General features: G+C 43.6%; 2 protein-coding genes across 2 annotated transcripts; one reads left to right on the forward strand and one right to left on the reverse strand.

Annotated features, from left to right (window-relative positions):
* Window positions 1-490: 490 nt before the first annotated feature.
* Window positions 491-1,115, reverse strand: LOC121592290 (cell wall protein IFF6-like). Its single transcript, XM_041913689.1, has 2 exons — window positions 1,108-1,115; window positions 491-1,046 (listed from the first exon to the last, which is right to left on the reverse strand). Exons 1-2 carry the CDS (start codon window positions 1,113-1,115, stop codon window positions 491-493), a joined length of 564 nt encoding a protein of 187 aa, XP_041769623.1.
* Window positions 1,116-13,116: 12,001 nt separating this feature from the next.
* Window positions 13,117-19,609, forward strand: LOC121593328. The gene is made up of 9 exons (XM_041915585.1): window positions 13,117-13,347; window positions 13,444-13,928; window positions 13,993-14,129; window positions 14,187-14,933; window positions 16,160-16,662; window positions 16,773-16,900; window positions 17,027-17,163; window positions 18,486-19,077; window positions 19,167-19,609. The coding sequence occupies exons 1-9, from the start codon at window positions 13,117-13,119 to the stop codon at window positions 19,456-19,458; spliced, it is 3,252 nt and encodes a 1,083-aa protein (XP_041771519.1). The 3' UTR covers window positions 19,459-19,609.
* The last annotated feature ends 1,456 nt before the right edge of the window (window positions 19,610-21,065 follow it).

Genomic DNA, 21,065 nt, shown 5'->3' on the forward strand with positions numbered 1-21,065 from the left:
TATAGGATGATTCTGGACATCGTCGTATAACTCCAGACTTAGTTATTCAAATTTTCACTTTACATTTCACTGATTTGGAATGATTTGAAACCATCCAGACAAATTTGGACGACGGACGGATGTAGTCGCAGTCGCTGACGCTGACCCGCATCCGAAGATCCATTTCTCTACAGCCGATAACTCAGCACTAAAGCATATTACTCTTAAATATCATTGAATATACATAGCTTAGCTATTTTTGACAGCTTTTTTTACAATTATGACATCTTTCAATACCTTTAACCTATGATTCTTTTTCTTTGGCACAACAACCGTTGTTGGTCAAGGCCTGCCTGTAACACTAGTGTGCTTGGCTTTCAGTGACTTATTGATTATCCTGTCAGATTAGGATAATCTGTCCTACGTATGGACAGTACTGTCGGGAGTTCAACCCATGCCGGGCATGTTGTTAAGTTGTACGAGCTGACGACTGTCCCGGCTTAACTTATGATTACAAATTATTAAGAATATCCTTAAAATTCCTACCTTGCCGTGATTTCACGTCCACCGGTGACTCCAGATTTTGCGACAGAATGGATGACGGGGTCGAGGTCGTCGTAGGTGACTGGGTCGAGGACACCAGGTTAAGATTTGCCGTACCGAGCAGATCGCTTCGATGACGCTGACTTGACAGCCCGTTACCGAGCAGATTCGAGGGTGACACGAGCGACGTCGCATTTATAACGCTGATACTACTCGCTCCACCACCACCCGCACTACTTCCAGACGTTCCACCGCTACCTCCTCCTCCACCACCGCTCCCAGCACTAGAGTTTGTGCCGTTTCCCGCACTACCAGCGGCACTACCGCTACCGCTGACGTTTAGTACACTGCCAGCGTTAGTGCCGTTACTGGTAGCGTTACCGTTGCTGGCGTTAGCTTCAGCGTTTGCGTTGCCATTGGAGACAGGGTTAGTGCTGCCCGTACCGCTGCTGCTGTTTGTACCGGTGCTATGTGAGATAACGTTCTCAAGCGATTCTGTCAGCCGTGGTGAAGAGTAAATGTCACTGTAGGAACATAGAAACAGTTACACATTTACACATTTTAAAAGATCCTTGTCATTAAAACAAAAACATTCTCTCATCGTACCTAAATGCACTGGAGCTTCCAAGAAAGGACGTCCGATCCTGCAGCGCTGCCTTCGCTTTTTCCACACTCTGCTTGAGTTGCTCGAACGTTGACTGATGGAACCGGTACGTGCCCCAGTCGGTGCACTGCGTCAGGCCAAGACAGTCTTCCGACTTTACCTGGTGCGTTACGAGTGGTGAAGCGCCGCGTTTCAGATCCAGTGCTGTCTGGTAGGAGCAGGAGCTTTCGTACATTTTGCTGCTGTACTTTCGTTTGACCCTGAGGAGTGACGAATGTTTAAAAAATGGAACATAAGTACGGATGTGATTAGCATGTTTGAAGGAATAGCTAGACGTTAATGGAGCATTGATCTTAAGATGAAGGCATTGATCTTCTGAAAGTAGCTTTTTTATGTAATAGTTGATACGTATGCCTTGATACTTTAATGAAGCTCAAAATGCAGCGTATTTCATTTTAATCGGTTCATAGAAGTTACTATTCTACACTAACGGCTCATTGAGATAAACAACAAGATAAACTTAACGGCCACCCGTCCACGGTAACAATGATGATAAATGCCCATCTGCCATTTTACTACACCAGCCAGGCAGTGCGAGCCAGCCAACCAACAAGTACGCTCAGCAGGAACACTGCGCCTACCATGCAACCGGCAAGTTCACTTTCCAGGACGGTAAACCGATTCCTGGTCCCCTCGTTCCTGTTCGTCACTATCATGAATATTCAAAATACCACCGGAAGCGGAAAGTTTGATTTACGTGCATAAATCTCCTCACGCCACGCTTGACTCGATTCGCCTTGTGCCGCTCCAGCGTCGTGTCTTTGTCGTTTCGGCGCTGAAGCTGGGATGAAACCCTGTCCTCGAACAAATACACACACATACACCCACACTCGACACAGACTCACAAAAGCCTCACTGGACCGGTGTCGATTTGCCTTTGCCCTGTGTCCATCCAGCACATCCTCCGAGGAAGTGGACTCGAACCATTGAACCCTCTGTCGGGCTCGTTCCGGGACTCGGTTGAACGGGCGTTTTCATTTAATGATCATGAAAAGGAAAATGTATGCACCGGCTTCCGCTCGGCCCAATGGCCGTTCGGCCTCCCTCTCCCGTCCGTATGCAGGATATGCGTGCATTCGCGCGTCCGGGCACGAGAGCAAATGAATTGGAAATTTGAATCGCCGAGCGTGCGCTGGCGATTAGCACCGGCCAGATAAATGGTCCAACGAGATTGGCGAGCATTGCGAGACGTGTGTGTGCATGTGTGTCTGTGTGGAGACTGCCGATCGGTACGCAATTTGGGAGGAACGTTGGTTTGTCGTTTCGGGGTAAGATAACTCGCTCGCACAGGGACAGTTTTGTGGGACGGATTCGAGCCATGGATATCGTGGTGAACCATCAAGGATCAACATTGCCGTGGCGAGCAATGATGGAGCTAATTTAATTAACTGCCAAGGTAATTTTGCTAACGAGCTACCAAATCAAGTACCTAATGGTAGATTAGTTGAGCTTTGTCATTGTCGGTTTTTTGGGGTACATTGCCCCTTCGGTTTAGCTTTTATTGATATAGGTTTTGTGGTTGAAATGACATGAGGTGTAGGATGTACACACAATTTGAAAACAAAGAGATGCTTGTGAATTTTTAATCATCTATTCAATTAGATTTCTTTTATCAAATACACATGTTTCCATCTACGTTCGAATCTCGTGCCGTTTGCATCGAATCGCAAACCGCCTGCTTCGAATCGCATGCCACTACGATCGAATGCGTGCATCCATGGTTGAATCGCGTGCCAGTACGGTTGAATCGCGTTCCACTATGGTCGAATCATATGCCACTACGATCGAATCGTGTGCCGTTACCATTGGATTTCTGAAAGCAAGAGCATAGTAAACTGTTTGTTTACGTTTGAAAGCTATATCTTTCTTCACCGACTGGATTTCGTTTGTAAAATACGAATTGTAATTATTCACTGATTACAGTCTGTTCCCGAGTTACACGGTTCTTACGCGGACTTACGCGGATACGTGGATTCAAAACTGTTTGTGTCAACGAATCTTGAGTATAATTTTTATTATCGTGCCTCAGGTATTAAAGTTATGACAATTATCTTTTTAAAAGCGATTTCGAAGTATTTTTCGAGCGAAGCAACTAATATCTAATTGTTTGAATTTTTATGTTGAATTCTTTGAAAATCTTTTATCAGTGTATTAAGGCCACTTCGCTCAGTCAATTACTTCTTCCAAAAAGAACATCATAATAAAGTAATGTACAATAGATTCGTATCGATCCGAATCATCGACAATCATTGGCCGTCCATAAATAGCGTAACGGTAAAAGGATATTTTTTAACTCACTCAACAGTAGTAACAGATAATATCGCTGAAATGTAACGGTTTGGTGTTTAAAAAAATTTACGGAAAAAAACGTTTTCATTTCTAATTTCCTTATATAAAACTAATTTGATATTCTGGGAGTATCTTGAAACCATCCTCCTATGTAAGAAATCGTAACGTTCCCTGTGAGCGTAATGTAATTTATAGATGGCCCTTCACTATTTTATTATTTCGTTTCTAATTTACCCATTTACAACACAAGAGGTTTTCAGTGGTTCTGCTACTGTTGGCAAACTTTACTGAACTGCTGTTGACGCTTTGTTATTCAAATCCCAAACTAGACATGAATGTAACACTTAATATCACAAAGAACTCAGTAAGTGTATCAGAACTACAACTGAAACACTTAGTATAGTTAAGGGACTTAAAACAGTCTCAAGCAATTGAGCGTATTTGTTAGCATTATTTCTATTTACCTCATTTTTCTTAACAGCTCTGTGATTCATTAAGATGGATTTTGAATGTTATTACTAACGTTCTTTTTAAGCACATATTTGTTCACTACAAATATTAAACTATGTTGCACAAATATCCTAAAACGAAGTTAACTGCTTGATTTCTTCAAACCAACGCAAACCGGCGTTCTGGTCACATAAACAGTGTACATACGACTTGCCGGTTCGCGATCGTGGAACTACTGACGCCCGGACGACCGCAATGGTCTTTCAACAATGGTAACATAAAAAAAATCAACATAATGCTAGTCAACAAGTGCGTCGATCGAGATACGCCCGCGCACACGACTTTAGTTTAGCGTCACCATCACCGACAGGGAACACCACAACACAAACGCGTGTACCAAAAACGCCATCAAACCGGTGGTGCGACAAAGGGGCAATGGAGTGCCACGTTTTGGTGGCACTGGCACAAGCTGTTTTGTTGCACAATTGAGTGCTTCCGGTACCGAACATAAATCGAATTTTCAAACACAAACATAACCGGCCGCCGGCAGTTTGGGGGTCCATTCGGTTTGTTGGTGCGTGTGATATGGAACGTACAGTTGGCTTATCAGTGAGTGCGGGTCGTACCGATACGGGCATTAAATTGCATCAAAACTGCATCGGTTGAGTTTATTGAAGTGCGTAGTGCAAGACTAATGAATTGGAAGATCGCATAGTAAGTGTCAAACGATGACTAGTGGATATAATGTCAATAATATTTTTTTCATTTTGTTCAATAAATAATTAACAGGTTTTTTTTCTTACATTATGCTTTTACTGAGACACTACAAACCGTAACTCACTCACTCACTAATAATTTTCGTAGCATTGAAAACCCAAATAAGATTAAGCAAATGAGCTAAACAATGCTTTGGATAAGATTCGCATTAAATGTTGTATAGCATGTATTTTCTTCCAATTGTTAAAGTGAAATGTTGTTGCACAGTTTTTCTCCTACTTGTTTCGAATAACTAACTAGTTAGATGAAAAAGGTAAAGCAAATCTTGTCGGTTGCTGCACCGAGCAGTCCAGTACAACTGTGAAGTGAGTATTTAGAAGAGCTATTCAACCATAATCTGGCAAACGAACTATTAGCAGTAACTGATAGATATATTGTCTATGAAAAGCATACCAAAATAATAAAACCGCTAGCATGTATCAGTGCAGCAGCTCGGAAAAACTAACAGCAAGATTTTCTTTAGGTCGGCCATTGAGAGAATATAAGAAAACATCATGTGGTGATATGTAGTATTTTTGCGCTTCTTTTCGCATTTTAGAATAATATTTAAATTTTTTTATTACTTTATGAATTTAAGTTTCACTTATATTGAATGTTTACCTTTTAAAGATGTATTCGTAACTAAATTTCCATTCAATAAGTCTTGGTTTTCCATTTTATGCTATGTTTGAGTTCAAATCAACAGCAAAAGCAAACACAATCACTTAACTGTCTTAAAAAGCGCCAAAAGGTATGCAATAATCAAAATTTGTCCGTTTTTGGTAATTTTTTTTAGCAATAATCAAACAATACGTAATTCAAGCGCATCAGTTCCTAAGCCGAATTTATCATTGAATAATGATAAGTTTGGATGTCATGTAGAATACTTTTAGTTATTTATCATGTTTTCACGTTTGCATCATTTTGAGTTTAACTTGAAACATATAAAAAAAGATCAAGAAATCTATTAGTTAGTTTTTATTTTACCAAATCGTCACGCCATTACTTTACTAATTTTTATTTGATTTAAAACTACGTACAAACAAATAAGCAAATTTGAGAAACACATTTCCCAACAACCTCACATTTTAAAGCAATATTTTCTTCAATATTCTTCTAAAACACCCCTTTCTCGCACATAAAACAATAAGCAAAATGAATAAAGCATTAGCAAAACAAGCAGCTTCTCAAATTTATGCAGAGCAACGGTTTCTACAGCAAACATGATCACGGGTTAGTGCTACCGTCAGCTAAACACGGCTTTTCCAAGAGGGCGGACTGATTTATGGAGAAAGTATTAATAATTCAAAATCTTCAGCCCTTACTGCAATGAACAGCCATGAGCAGCCAGACAGTCAGACAAACACTATCAGCCAGAAAATCAAATGCGGCATAAATAATATGTTACACTATTGAGGCACTGACGTGGCTGCTGACGTATGTTTAACATAAATTAATTTAAATTCCCTTCCACTAAGTGTTTAACAGACGATTGTATAATCTATGGAGGATAATAATTAGGTGTTATGTGCTATAAATATTTACACTTTTAAATAAGTCTCGCAAAATAAAAAATTATGATTTATAGATGTTTCAATCAAATTATCCTGCATACCTTTACTCGAAATTGATGAAAACAGCGTCCCTGTTCAACTATAGTTAGAGCACAAACACTTCAAACACTATTGTACCACAATCAAACCGAACTGCGGAAAGCAAATTCTTCGTCCCTTACGATTGAAACTGTTCCATTTCTTCGAGCACTACTACCATGCACCTTTGCCTTTTATCTTCGCGTAGCTTTAAATTGCCTGTTTATTGCATGGAATCGTCCACACCATACACTACACCGCTCATGTCCTTTTTCGGTACTTGTTTTGTGCAATTGTTTATCTCACTTGTACTTTGGCCATGTACACATACACGAATGCACTGGCGAATGCAACAACTGGCCAATTAACAAAACAGCGTCCAGTGGCGACCGAACCGCGGCCACAGGGAAAACCGATCGATAAAGATAGCTTCGACTGTCCTATGCACTGCAAAGAGCACGCTTCCGTTCACTTGCTTTTTCTCGGTGTGTTTGTTTGGCGCGATCCTTCAATGCTGGTCCAGTCTTACTTGGAACAGCCCGCAATCGTGGTTGGTTTCCGACGCATGACAAATTATTCACGGATTCTCTCTTGCAGTCTCTTGGCCTGCCAGCGAGTGCAGGCACAAGAACAACACCGTACACTACACGCTGTCTTTTATCAGTACAGTCGAATCGTTGGATAGGGCACAGTGCAGGCCATCTAGCGCCTCTGAATCACTTGTTCACTTCACTTTCGGTCGCTTTACTTTGCTTTTTATTTTGCCATTCAATAAACTAACTTCCAGCGCACAAGTCGTTCACAGCGTTATGAGATTTTTTTTGCGAGCGATATCTATCGATAGTTTGTAACCCCTTTCAAACGAACAAAGAAAAACAACCACCCGCTTTCCGACGGGCTTCCGAAAACTGTGCTGTAACAAACTCCCAAACTGTGCGGATGGATCCGGCGGGATAAGACGCAGCCTCTCGAACACACGGTACACTCTTCAATGTCGGATGCCACCGGATCTGGTTCGCGCGGGACCTTGGGACCCGCGTTGTAAAGTGGATATCCGCTTGCGAGACCAGCGAGCCCCGACCACAGGAAGGATCATCCACTCGATGAGGTTTTCCTTTCGCGCAAAAAACCCCCTCGTCCCCGTGCTCCGCTGCATCGCTGGCAAACGAAAAGCTTTCGCTCCCTGTTACACCGCCCGTGCACTGTGGAAAGCAGCGAAGTAAGTGAGACGGACGTTCACTCTGATGGTGGGAGTACCGTTCTAGCTGGTAGAAGGATTTTCCAGTAATGGCGACCGGACGAACGGGTTTTTCCGACTCCGGTACTCGCGAGACAGTGTGTGTGTGTGAGAGAGAGAGAAAAAGCACGCGAAGATACTTACAAACCCAGACGCAGTTGGGAAAGATGATGCAGAGCAGGCGCGCAATTGCTGCTACTCGCTCGGTAACGCATGGTAACGCTTCTGCTGGTGAACGAGGCGTGGCTTACTGTTGGCCAGTATCATCGCATCCTTGTTTCGTCCCGGTTGCAAACGGCAAGATTGTGCCATTTTGCTTTTCCCTCTTACCCCAAGCATCCACCTTCCTCCCCAGTACAGTTTTCCATTTTATGGAACGACGCAAATGTTTGTGTAAACCTTGATCCGGTCGAAGAACTGGGTGTAGCGTAACGTCATTGCTGTGTTGCAAATTCTGGTACCAGTGACGAACAGGTTGCTCGTTTACGCGGGTACGATGGCGAAATAACTCCCGCCTCCCTCTCCGTACCATTCCTCTGCAATCTTTTTCTCCTGGTTTTGGCTTTCTTTTGCTTTTTTTTCGTCGTTCAATAAAATGGCATCATTTCACTTTTACTCATACGACGGTACTAGAAGCGATACTAAAACACAAAACCTAACCTCGTATGTGGTGGTAGTGATGATGGGAAAGCGTTTTTTATCACCCCACCCCGACGATATGTTGAGCGGGGAACGTTTATGGCTTTATTTTCGCGTCGTACCAAATGCAAACCGAGCAGAGTCGTTAAAATGTCACGCATCCTTTGCGGTGCTTGTTTTGTCCAGTTCGCTCCGCTTTGTCCGCGCCATGAAATCGAATGCAGGTTGAAAGTAGAGAAGTGTTTGCAAAAAAAGAAGAAAAAAAACAAGGACAAGCGGGAAAAACACAAGTTCCTAACATAATGGGAGCGACAAAGAGAGACAATGAACAGTAACGACTATGTGGGGAATATGTTACGGTAAGGATAGCTCTCGGTTTATGTCGGTTTGGAGCATATTTTGCCGTGCTTGTGGACTCGTTGAAGAACAGAATAAATGCTAGTAGTAACGCAATGGAAGTGCAGACAAAGAATTGAAGGCAAATCGTGTTAAGAGAGATGGACAACTGTCGTGGATAGACGGTGGAACTGGAACTAGTGCAGTAGACGAGCGTTGGGAAGTGGAAGTGGTTTTACGATAATCTGGGCTAGGTATCGGAGGTCTGGTTTAAATCGATATATAGATTTGCAAATGAATGCATTAAACGTAGCATATACTTGCAGAAATCTATGGCATTGACAAAATAAAATAGAACGCATTTTGGATTACTCAATGAAACATCCCTTTAAAGGCGTATTGCTGATTATCTGTAGCACATTTTGCATACTTTCAGGCGGTTTTCTATCTCTGCTTTAGGTAAAGTACAATTTTAATACAGTATCATTGTAGAATCAAGAGCAACTATATTTACTTTTAGTATATAATTTGATCTGACAAGCTTCAATGCCATTTACTTTTAATTCGATCGTATTCAAATTAATTTTAATTTAATATTTTGGTTAGCTACGTTATTGAAGCAAAGCCCCTAAATGTATTCAAAAAAGTGTTTGAAAAAAGAATGTTACACACTATCACACTATTTTTGAATTATTGTTTTTAAAACTATTATGTTTTTTGTATATTTCTTGTAATATCTTCATTGAAATAACCCCACTTTTGTCTACCATTGAATCCATAGAATCCTGCTAGAACGTAACATGAAAGCTCCTTTACATCTTTTTGCCCATTATACACACAAAAACAATCCTCCTACATTGTCACGATGCGTTTATACAGTCTTTTGTACTATGCACACCCCGTGAATGGTGAAACCTCCCACTCTGCCCGAAATTTGCAAGACTAATTGTTTCATCCATCAATCCGTGCGCATCAGCCCGAGCGCTCATCAACCTCACACGACAATGGGACGCAACAGCACCGCACCACAGTGAAGAAACTTTTCTTTATTAGCATCAGCAGCAGTGGGACGCGTTTCCCTGTTTCTTTTTTATTCATGTGTGTCCCCCCTTCTTTCGTGTCCAAAGAAAGAACCACGACAGCAACGACAACAGCGACGTGCAGGCGAGATTCAGCTTCCGGCCACCGTTTCAGAACCGTTCGCGCATAACCGGTCGCCCCCACCAGAACGCGACATCGTTAGGAGTGAGCAATTACGAATTTCATGCGTCACTTATCAAAAGTCCCGATACTTCTTCCCCGTCTCGAGCCGATCCCGCTTGTTGGTTGTTACTACTTATTTTTTCATCCCTTTTTATGGCCGCTGTCGTTTTCTGGGGAATTCTGTGGAACCGCTGCTGGCACTTCACATTATGGCCGCATTTCGGGATAACATAACGCTCGTTACTCGTGGCTGCACGACATGAATCACTTCGATCGGGCTTGTCACATGACTTCCGGCAGAACGCTCGTGGGAGTTGCAGGCCGAGGGGAAGGTGGAGAGTGGAGTACAGGTCACCAGTAACGCACTCGAACGTACGCAGCATTGTGCCGGGTGGGAGGACATTTTCCTTATTTTCCATAAGCCGTTGAGTGAAAAACGCCACTACCGGGAGGGGTTGTTTGTTATCTACTCGAAGAAGATGGTCTGTAAGGCGAGCACATCACCTTAAAAACGCACAAACTCTCTCTATACCTGCAATTTATGACCCAGTAATAAGCAGGTGATGCCATGTACGGGGCCGTAAGCCTTACCCTGTTTGAAGGTGAGGCTAGGAAGATTTATGGTCGCCGTTTCGCGAAAAATTGTGGCTTACCAAGGGACACCAGCCGCCACCAATCATCTGTGGAGTGCGTTCGCGCCGGTGTAAAACATCATCGATACAAATAACGTTCTTTTCAGTGTGGTTCTTGATGTTACTAAACACACCATAAAAGAGGTCCTTTCGTCAGTGAACGTCAATTCCCTTCGGGTCGTGTTGGCTAGAATGATCCTTTGCTTCTACCACCGACAAGACACGATAAAAGGGTAGTGCGAGAGTTCATCAAAATAAGTGGTACAACAACGCTTGATGGTGCCGGTACAAAGCCACAAAAAAAACACACACACACCTCTCAATCAAACTAACCCTCCCTGCAATTGTACAACCGAGCGGTCTTACCTTTGCGGCTTAGCGCGGCGTTAGGGCACGTACCTTCATACATCCTTTGCCTTTTCTGACCCCGTTTCTTTGGCTAATAGGCAGTTTAAATGTTTTGTTAAAATCTAAAGCGATTATCTGTTGCAGATAGTCGACACCGGCACACCGCGATCGGTAAAACATCGTAGGGTTAGGGGTCTTCGGTTTCTACGTTCCCCTTTTTCTGTTCCCTTCTTTTGACACCCAGCCGAACGTAAGAGGTTTTCACTTTGTTGCTGCTGGCAGGATGTATTTTCCTTTCGTCTGCCGGGTGTCTGATGAACGTGTTGTATGTTTAGATGAGATTGGGTGGGGTGACTTGGTTTGAACCATTCGACCGGAGAGGGTGGATGGCAACCCACGCTTTGCGGTCGGACGGGGTATGTGATTTCGTGATAAGTGTCAATAAAGCGGGTACGATATAATGGGCTGTAGTGCTTTGGTGAATGATCTACGTACATGTGTCAAGCGGTGTACGATGTACTCGGGTGGACTCTTTTAAAGCGATGTCAAACTGGCTGATAACCCGTCATGGGAGGATGTTTTTGTGAAGCGGTTGTATCTGAATGTTTTATTTCTCATTCTAAATGAGTTGATTTGCTTTTAAATTGCATTGTTTGATTGAGTTTTACCTAAAACAATATAAAAAATTCCATAGATGATATCCTTTTGGAAATCGATAGCTATTTACATATTGGTTTTATTGCTAAATATATTAAACCAGCATGTATGAATAAATCGGTCTAGTGAGTGTTTTTTTTTTTTCATTTACGTACAGATGTATGGTTTATTTTGTGCTTAGAGAAAAAATAGGATGGATTCATGTTAAATGGGTTAAATGCGTATTTAATATCTATATAATCTGATCACTAATATGAACGCGTTTAACTTCGATCATCTTTTATCGTATCGAGATTTCTCTCTTATAGCTGATAGTTCATCTACTAAGTTACATAGTTCTAAGCTAAGATTGTTTATATTTTTACTAGAGTGAAAGTTAACTTTTGGCTAAACTATCCCGACTATGTTTTGACTAAACAAATGCCGAAAAGATGAGAACTTTACTGATGAACTTTTATTTTAAAGTTATTGGATCGTCTCGTCTAGTCTAGTCTCAACTCTGGCTGTTAATCTACGCGTAAGAACTTTTTTCGCTCCGGATGTAAGGCACGCAATCAAATTTATGATGTTTATAATAACTCTAGCGTATAGAGTTTTGTTTTCCTCAATCATCGCTATTCTCAGGTTTGCTTTAAATTCAAAGGGCAAAAAAACATATTCTGTACTCATTTTGATCTCGTGAATTTTGAAGTCCTGAACCTATCCTGAAATTGACCCCAACTCTATATAGTTCCTGAAGCTGATCCTGTCTTAGAACTGATCTAACCCCATTAAGAACTTTGGACTGATTCTGGATCCATATTAATTATTAATTAACGCTTAGCAGTACATGACAGTATATGGCCGGTCTGGTGGTACAGTCGACAACTCGTACGACTTAACAACATGCCCCATCATGGGTTCAAGCCCCGAATAGACCGTGCCCCCATACGTAGAACTAACTATCCTGCTATGGTAACAATAAGTCACTGAAAGCCAAGCCCACTTCACTAGTGAGTACAGGCAGGCCTTGACCGCCAGCGGTTGTTGTGCCAAAATGAAAAAAAGAAGAAGAATAAGAAGAGCAGTACATGAACTGATTTAAAAATTATATCAATTAATCGACATTGTTATCGTATTGATTTCTGAATTTGCTAAAATTGAATACTATACTAAAACAATAGGCAACAGGAAAAAACTGGATGAATTATTCCGAACAAAAGAGTTAATAATTTTATCCCAATCAGCTAACTAATTTCTTCTGTTCCAATAGTTAATTTTTCCGATAAATTATTGAAACTATCGCTAGCTAGAAACAGTTACTGCACTATACAAAATATCCAATCCAAACCAGTCCAATCTCGACTTCCACACAAAACAGCTCGTCGACTAACTAATATGACTCATGCCTGCGGCACACATTGGATGAAGCACTCATTAGCTTCACTCTATTTTCTCATCAATAAAACCCGATTGTACCTCCCTCACACTAGACAGCATTTATGGAACTCAAGCTCCTCGCTGCACCGTGGAAAGCTAAACCACAGCAAAAAGAAATGCTGACTACTTGTACGAAAATTTATGACCCTCATTCCATACGGGCCCGTACATCGCTTGTGCCACCGACATGCATGAAATTGTGATACGACTTTACTTCCAATTGCACAAACACACTTACAAACAATTACATTGTACTGTATACCTTGCAAGTTACATACACTGTAGACACACACTCACTATGACATAGGGTAGTTTTTACTCTGTAATTCGGTACGATCGTCCATCCGATCGTCAACGTGCTCAGTCTCCAAAATGCAACCCTTCCTAGCGGCCGTACTGCGGCTGCTCGTCGGCCTACTCAAGACCTGGCTGTATCGTGTTTGGCTCGGACTACGGCCACCTACTTCCAACGACTGCTGTACCGTTACGCTCGGCCCGGGTAAGGTGCGTGGCCTTACGCAGGTGACGGCCGGCGGTACCCGCTACCATGCGTTCAAGGGCATTCCCTATGCCGTGCCTCCGGTCGGTGATCGACGGTTTCAGGTAAGCATACGACATGAGTGGATTGTTTTGATGACACAGACACAACATAAACCGTTAACAAAAACCCCTACTCTTCCACCCCATTTTCTCAAACAGCCCGCAGTTCCGCTGGAATCGTTCCAAACGCCTGTGTTGGAGTGTTTTGTTGAGCGTAGCAAGTGTTTGCAGTACGATCAACTGCTCAATGTGTTGGTCGGTTCGGAAGATGGGCTGTTTCTTAATGTGTACACACCGGCCCTGACCGGGAATGACTCTTGTGGGCTGCTTCCCGTGATGGTGTACATCCACGGTGGTGGATTCCTCAGCGGCAGTGGTGATGCGTTCCTGTACGATCCCGTGCACTTTATGGAGCAGCGCGTAGTGATCGTAACGTTCAACTATCGGCTTGGACCACTTGGATTTCTTTCCCTCCCTGAGGCAGGCATTGAGGGTAACGCGGGACTGAAGGATCAGTTGATAGTGTTGCAGTGGATCCGGAACAATATCGGTCAGTTCGGAGGTGATCCGGAGAATGTTACGCTGTTTGGTGAGAGTGCCGGAGCTAAGGCGGCCTATCTGCATTACCTTTCTCCGGTTTCTAGGTGAGGTTTCGAGGAGTTTTGTTGCTAAGAAGTTGTTGTAGAATTGAATTATTTTTCCTTTCAGGAAATATTTCCATCGAGTGATCTGTCAAAGCGGAGTCGCTTGTTCCGACTTGGCATTTCAAGTCGAACCAAGCGAGAAAGCCCGCAAGTTAGCCAAATGTGTGGGTTATGAAGGATCATCCGACCAAGAAGCACTGGGTAAGATCCATTGTTATTACATCCAGATCATCTTTAATCAACACCTCTCTCTTACAGACCTGCTCCTGAAAACACCTGCCAAAGAACTATTCAAACACCAGCTTGCCACACTGACGGACAGTGAACGTCACGAGGAACTCCAATTTCCATTCCGTCCAGTAATAGAACGTCCCCACCCCGGTGCTATCGTTCTGCAGCATCCACTCGACGCCTTACAGACAGAGCTCGATCCACCCATACCCCTCATTACCGGCTGCAACAGTGGCGAAGGTATGATCGCACTCACCAAAGCCCAGCACCATCTCGCGGAGTATAATGCTCACCCGGAACGACTTTTGCCACCAATGTTACGCCTTCCCGCCAACGCAAACGAGCTCGGCAAGAAGGTGAAACAATTCTACTTCCAAACACGTCCCATCACCAGCGATATGCTCCCAGAGCTGTTGGACGTCCTGTCTGACAATGAGTACGTTATGGCCACGGTAACTGCTGCCGAGCTGGTGGCAAAGTTTCAACCGAAGGTGAAGCATTACTGTTACTACTTCACGCACGACGGTCGGTGGGGAAATTTGAAGCGATTGCTGAATATGTACCATCTGCCGGGTGTTTGCCATGGGGATGATGTGTTCTACATGTTTAGCTCGGCACTGAATGCAACACTACCCGGAGATGCAGATGAAGTTTGGGTTCGGCAAGCGTTCGTGAGGATGTGGAGTAACTTTGCGCACCGAGGAGATCCAACGCCGGATGATGGTGATCTTGCGGAGGGATTAGTACGCTGGGAACCGATTGAACCTTGCGCTGGAAAGAGTTACTTCAAACTGAGGTGTCTGCAGATTGATCGAAGCTTGAAGATGGTAGCGAATCCTTTCTTGAAGCGTAGTACATTCTGGAGAGAGCTATTCCGGACGTATGGATACGGTTCTAGGAAGCTGCCGGAGTGAGGTAGACAGTTTTGTGTTGTAAAGTGTTAATCTTTATTTGATCTCGCAAGAGTTAGTCTATGTACTATATTTTTCTAATGGAGATCGCGCTATTAAGGCGAGGGATCATATGTATTACGATTGCGTATATTTCTGAGAAAACTCATAACCGTTTGTTATCAAAACATATTATTTTTGTAAGCTATTCAATAAAAATCTCAACAATATGAATAGTAATTCTGCATCATTCTCTCCCTAAACATCGAACGCTTCTGCTTGACCTAACTTTTGGTCACATGTACCGGTAACTGTCGCACGTAGGTGAGCTAAATATATCTACCAATGTCGCCCTGACCGATCCTCCAGACTGACTAAGCACTTTGTTTTGATTCATCCCCGATGCCGAACACCGTTACGGGGCTGGTGAGCCACCGCCACTGTGCACTCTGGACCCGTGCGATAGTGCCCCCTGGAAAGGCGAAAAAGGCGGCGTCACAGCAAAACATGCTACAGTAACCGGTCGGGTCGCTGCAATAAACAACTGCGTGCGGCATACGAAGTGTAGATAGCTAATCGCTCGGCTTGGTGAAATCACTCGTTGTTGCCGCCACCTACTCCTACTCCTCCTCATCCTTCACAGACCTTCCCCACAGGGTCTAGTGCGCTGAATGAAGCTCTAGCAATGCCTACCGCGATAAGATACTCTAGCCACTGGCTGGTGGCTTGCACAAGAGGAGGGGCAGCATCGCTCGCACATACCAATGTGTGTGTATGTGCCCTTGTCCCCGTCTTCTCCCCCTGGGACTCTGGCAGTAGAGGGGAATTGTCGATACGTTCGCGCGTAAAGACGCGCGGATTTTTTTGCGATTAGTTCTACTTCATCGCGCGAACGGAACTGATCCCATTGGGTTGTATGCCGTGGTGGGTTTCCGTAGTCCGTTTGGAACGTTATTTTGTGTCTGTGTGTGTGTGGTAATAGGTGACAGAGCACGATGGTACTAGCCCGGGCACGTGTGTTGTATGATTTTGCGTGCGCCCTGTTGCACATCGCGTACGGTTTGGTGCTGTTTGTGCTGCAGCATCGATGGATCCGATTTTGGCCACCGCCTGTCCGTCCAGTTGTAAGTGTGCGACAGGGTAAGGTACGGGGCGTCACCTCGACCCTGCCGAACGGTGGCCAGTATCACTACTTCAAGGGCATCCCATATGCGGAACCACCGGTCGGGCGGCTACGCTTCCGACCACCCGTTGCGCTGGAACGGTTCCGCAAACCTGTCGTCGACTGTTACGCCGAGCGGGCCAATGGGGTGCAGAAAGATTTCTTCTCCACCTGGGTCAGTGGGTCCGAGTCGTGCCTGTATCTGAACGTGTTCACGCCCCGGCTGCCGGGCGAGGCCGACACAACGAAGGGTGTGCCGCGGCTTCCGGTCATGGTGTACATCCATGGCGGTGGGTTCATGAGTGGCAGCGGGAGCAGCTTCTTCTACAACCCGGAGCACTTCATCGAGCGGGACGTGCTGGTCGTCACCATCAACTATCGGTTGGGGCCGCACGGATTCCTCTACCTGCCGGCCGCCGGCATCCCGGGCAATGCGGGCCTTAAAGATCAGGTAATGATCGTGCGTATGGGCGGTGTTTGGGCAAAATTAAAAAAAAAACATAGAAACATGAAATCGAAAGTGTCAACTCGCTAATCAACCGGATTGCTTTTGTTTGCTAGCTGCTGGCGTTGAAATGGGTCAATGAAAACATTGCTCAGTTCGGGGGCAACCCGGACAATGTAACACTGTTCGGCGAAAGTGCCGGTAGCATGTCGGCGTATTTGCACTATCTATCACCGAACTCGCGGTAAGTGGGCGAAGGAGGTGTGAACATTATGTGAGTTTGGGAGGAGTTTGCAAATGTTACAGCTGGTGTCGCGTAATTTTCGATCATCCTTTGACATTTGTCTTTGTCTTTGTTGTTTTTTTTTAGAAAATATATTCATCGTGTGATTTGTCAGAGTGGAGTGGCAGTTACGGAATCATTTTTCCAAGTTGAACCGGAGGAAAAGGCAAGGAAGTTGGCGCGTTTCTTCGGTTACACTGGTGACAGCGATCAGGGCGTTCTTGGTAAGTAGTTTTAGCTTGCGAGGGACGCAGTATGGAGTAGAAGGACATGGGTTGTACTATGTTAAGTAGCTCTCTTCAATGAGGATATAACTCAATAAAAAAGGGGAAATGCCTTGAAGTAGGTCGGCAAGCTCGATGAGGCTTCGTTCGGACATTATATACCTGCAAGATATATGTAACACTTTAAGCTTGATGTAGCTATGCAAGATAAAAATAGCTCTGTAATTTCAATGTTAAATGGTCAGTTTTGTGGATGTGACTCAATTTACATGTCCTTAACTTGTCCTATAGATGGTTAATATGCTTCATAATGGCCAAAGCTGCCTCAAATCAAATTAACCCCGAATGGCAAAACCAAGTACAGCGCTCTACCTCACAAGAGCAGACGTCTGTCTTGTGACTTTAGTGCCCCTTGTACAGCACTATAATTAACGTTTAATTCCAATCACTTGAAGTTCTTGGATTTTTTATAAACAACCTTGAATGTCAAGTGGGTACAATCATCTTTGCAAGAGACCTGCTCTGTTATCGTCTGTAAATCTGGATTGGAATTAGATTTGGAATTTGTATAACTGTAATCATTGGAAAGACAAAGTATATCTTCAATATATTATACAGATATTTCTTCTGAAATAGGTTCTTATTTGGTAATTATTTTACTGATGCTTGCATGTTATTGCAAGGCATTCCTCGGATGTTCTGGCATTGACTTAGACAAATCAACTCATTTGCATCAATAAATGTTCTCTTGATCTTTTGTCGATTGGAAGTAATAAAATACTGTATTCATTGAAAATGTGCTGAAATAATTGGTGTTAAAAAATTACTGAACAAATAACATTGGGCACGACAGAATTATAGCAATTGCATTTATTGGTCATTACAGTAGCAAGTCGTTACACAAACATTATTTGCAAAAACAACAATCGCAAAATGAATACACAGTAACAGTTAATGACATAGGTTGAAAAGCGTACTATCATTAACAATGCTACACGATCATTTGCTGTTCACACACGCCTTCTCGGAACGCCGGTGTATGTTCTCCTGGTTGTAAGGACCATAACCGACATGACAGCAAAAGAGAACTACTCTTCATTGTGTCGATATCAATGCCTTTTCTTGTGCAGCAACCGCTAAGCCGTGGTTTATGGTTTCGCTTTCTGTTTGCTTGATAAACGATCGTTTGAATATCACCCGCGCGCCAACCCCCAACATTCACTCCATACAAAACGACGATCGAGCAGAGCTAACGCGTGCCAGCGCCCTTTGTCAGTGTCAGTAACCATTAATCACACGAGTGTTTGTACCTCCACACGCAGAAACGCTCCAAAAAGTGTCAGCGAAACAGTTGGCCCGACATCAAAACGAAGCAATCACCGAGGCGGAAAAGCAACTCGCCCTCATCTTTATCTTCCGGCCGGTGGTGGAGCAGCAGCAAACGGAGGACAGTATCATCACGCAGCCACCGTGGGAGCTGCTCAAATCGTACGACACGCTGCGCATGCCCCTGCTGGAAGGGTGCAACGATGGGGAAGGCATCTTGGCGCTGCGCAGTCTGGGCAAACGGTGGAAAGCGTTCGGCAAGGCACCGGAACGGTTTGTTCCGGTGCTGCTGGGAAGATCGCCCCAGCTAGACCGTGCTGCGGTGGGTCGCGAGATCAAGCAGTTCTACTTTGGCGAACGGCCGGTAAACGACCGTACGATCGATAAGATGTGTGATGTGCTGTCGGATAACACGTTCATCACCAACTCGGCGACCAGTGCGGAGTGGCTGGCCAAGTATCAACCGAATGCGCCCCACTTTCACTATCGCTTCACGTTCGATGGACGGTTCAGTATGCTGAAGCGCATCTTTCAGCTGTCGAATGTGCCGGGAGCGTGCCACGGGGATGATACGCTGTACATGTTCAAGTAGGTTGACTTTTTGGTGAAATGTTGCAGAGCTTGAAGAGAAGATGAAATATTAATTTGGGTTCCGTTTTCCTTCCCACAACACACAGTCCGGGCTTTCTTCCGAAGCTGCCGCCAAACAGCGATGAGTGTCGGGTGCGCGATATCTTCATCGCGCTTTGGACCAGTTTCGCCAAGCACGGAGATCCAACGCGTGAGGTCCCCGCCAACCTGGTCCCCGTGCGGTGGGAACCAGTTTCGAAGGTTGCACGCGACTCCGCTGACTTCGATCTCGACTGTCTCGAGATTAACACGGTGCCACGCATGGTGCGCAATCCAGGCGCCGGACGGATGCAGCTGTGGCGCGGACTGCTCAAGAAGTACCGGGCGGACTATCTGTAGGGAGCTGCAGGCAGGGATCCTAAATGCCATCAAGCCAGTGTCAACCAGCGTACCAGTGAGCTACCGAAGGAGGGAGGGTAGTTAGGGCGTGGTATTAACAGGCAGGTGTTAATGTTGAAGCACAAATAAACGCACGGCGTGTGAAATGATATAACTCTCGAGGGAAGATTTGTGGTGTTTTTTTGTTCCTCTTGTTCGACGGGTTCATCAGTCAAATATTTGCCTAGCTGGCTCGCTGGGGATTTAATTATCGAAGGGATTTAAAGGTACGTCGATCGATAAGCGCTGCGACGGCTTTAGGCGTGAAATGCACTTGCACGTCACACGGGAAAGGTGGCAATTATGCCTTTTGTTTGCTGTTACGTAGCTCGTAGGTTTATGAAACCTCCATTTTCATGCTTAATTGATACATCTTGCTTTCAGTTGCGATGGATGAATGAATAATTAAAATGGAGAGTATTTTTTATGGATTCTCCATTGCAGAACGACTTAATTTGTGGTGTGATGAAACGCTCATTCCTTCCCGAAAGTACGTCATTGATGTGGCTAATTGTAGGTTCTATTTTACATTGCGTAAGTGTTCTTTTAATATTTAATTATATCCACTATAAGAGCTATTTTTAGATGCTAAAAACAAAAACAGAAATGTCATGAACAGCTCGTAAAACTTGCCCAATACTATGCACGATTCAACCGTGTGTTTACATGCACACATGGAAATCGCCGTGGCGTCCATTAGGGATGCATTTGTATGCGTTGAAGCTTTTATGTCCCCCCTTCTTTGGCAAACATAAACCCTCGTTTAAGTCAGGGTTTCTTACGAAACAGAGCGGCACGATTAATCAAATAACGCTAATATGCTAAACATGAAATTTTGAGGTTTTCTCTAAACTGCACCTTTTATTTAAAAAAATACATTTTAATATTTTTATTTATGTTTTTGTCAAATAACTTTAAGCAGTTAAATCAAATTTCATAGAAAACAATTCTAATAGAAACGCTTGATAATATAACATTAATCTTGAATGAAAATAGCTTTTAAAAACAGTCATACAACTCTGCTATTTTAAAATAATACTAAGTATTTTACTAAGTATTTTTAAAATAAAACTAGTATTTTTTAATTTTTTTTAAATATATAATTTAAGAATAGAGATAGGTAGTTCTGATTCTAATTCAAGGATATAAATAGATATTCAAACTGAATCAGTGAATATTCATCTCGAATTATAATGTTCAAGAATTGCAATGAATCTCTCCATGAACCTCACGATGCATGGTACTGTGAAATAAAGGTATACTAATTTAATAGAATGTTACAAATAACATTTGGCTTTAAGTTAGGATTTTATGAGGTAACTTAAAGAAAACAAATTTTAAGAGCTGTCAAACAAAGTGTCGAATAATTTTGTAAAAAAGCAAAACATTTTAAAAGAAATTTTCTAACAGCTTTCAAATAACGAGAGAATAATTTAGTTTTCTGATAAAAACGCCTTGAACTTGTAATGGTATGAACAACATAAAAGAAAATTCGAGCAGTTGAACAGCCCTGTCCCCTGACGGCATCCCCAGAATGAAGCGCCCCGCCGTACACGAACGACGCAAAC

This window comes from Anopheles merus, chromosome 2L (genome assembly GCF_017562075.2).
Source record: "Anopheles merus strain MAF chromosome 2L, AmerM5.1, whole genome shotgun sequence".
NCBI lineage: Eukaryota > Metazoa > Arthropoda > Insecta > Diptera > Culicidae > Anopheles > Anopheles merus.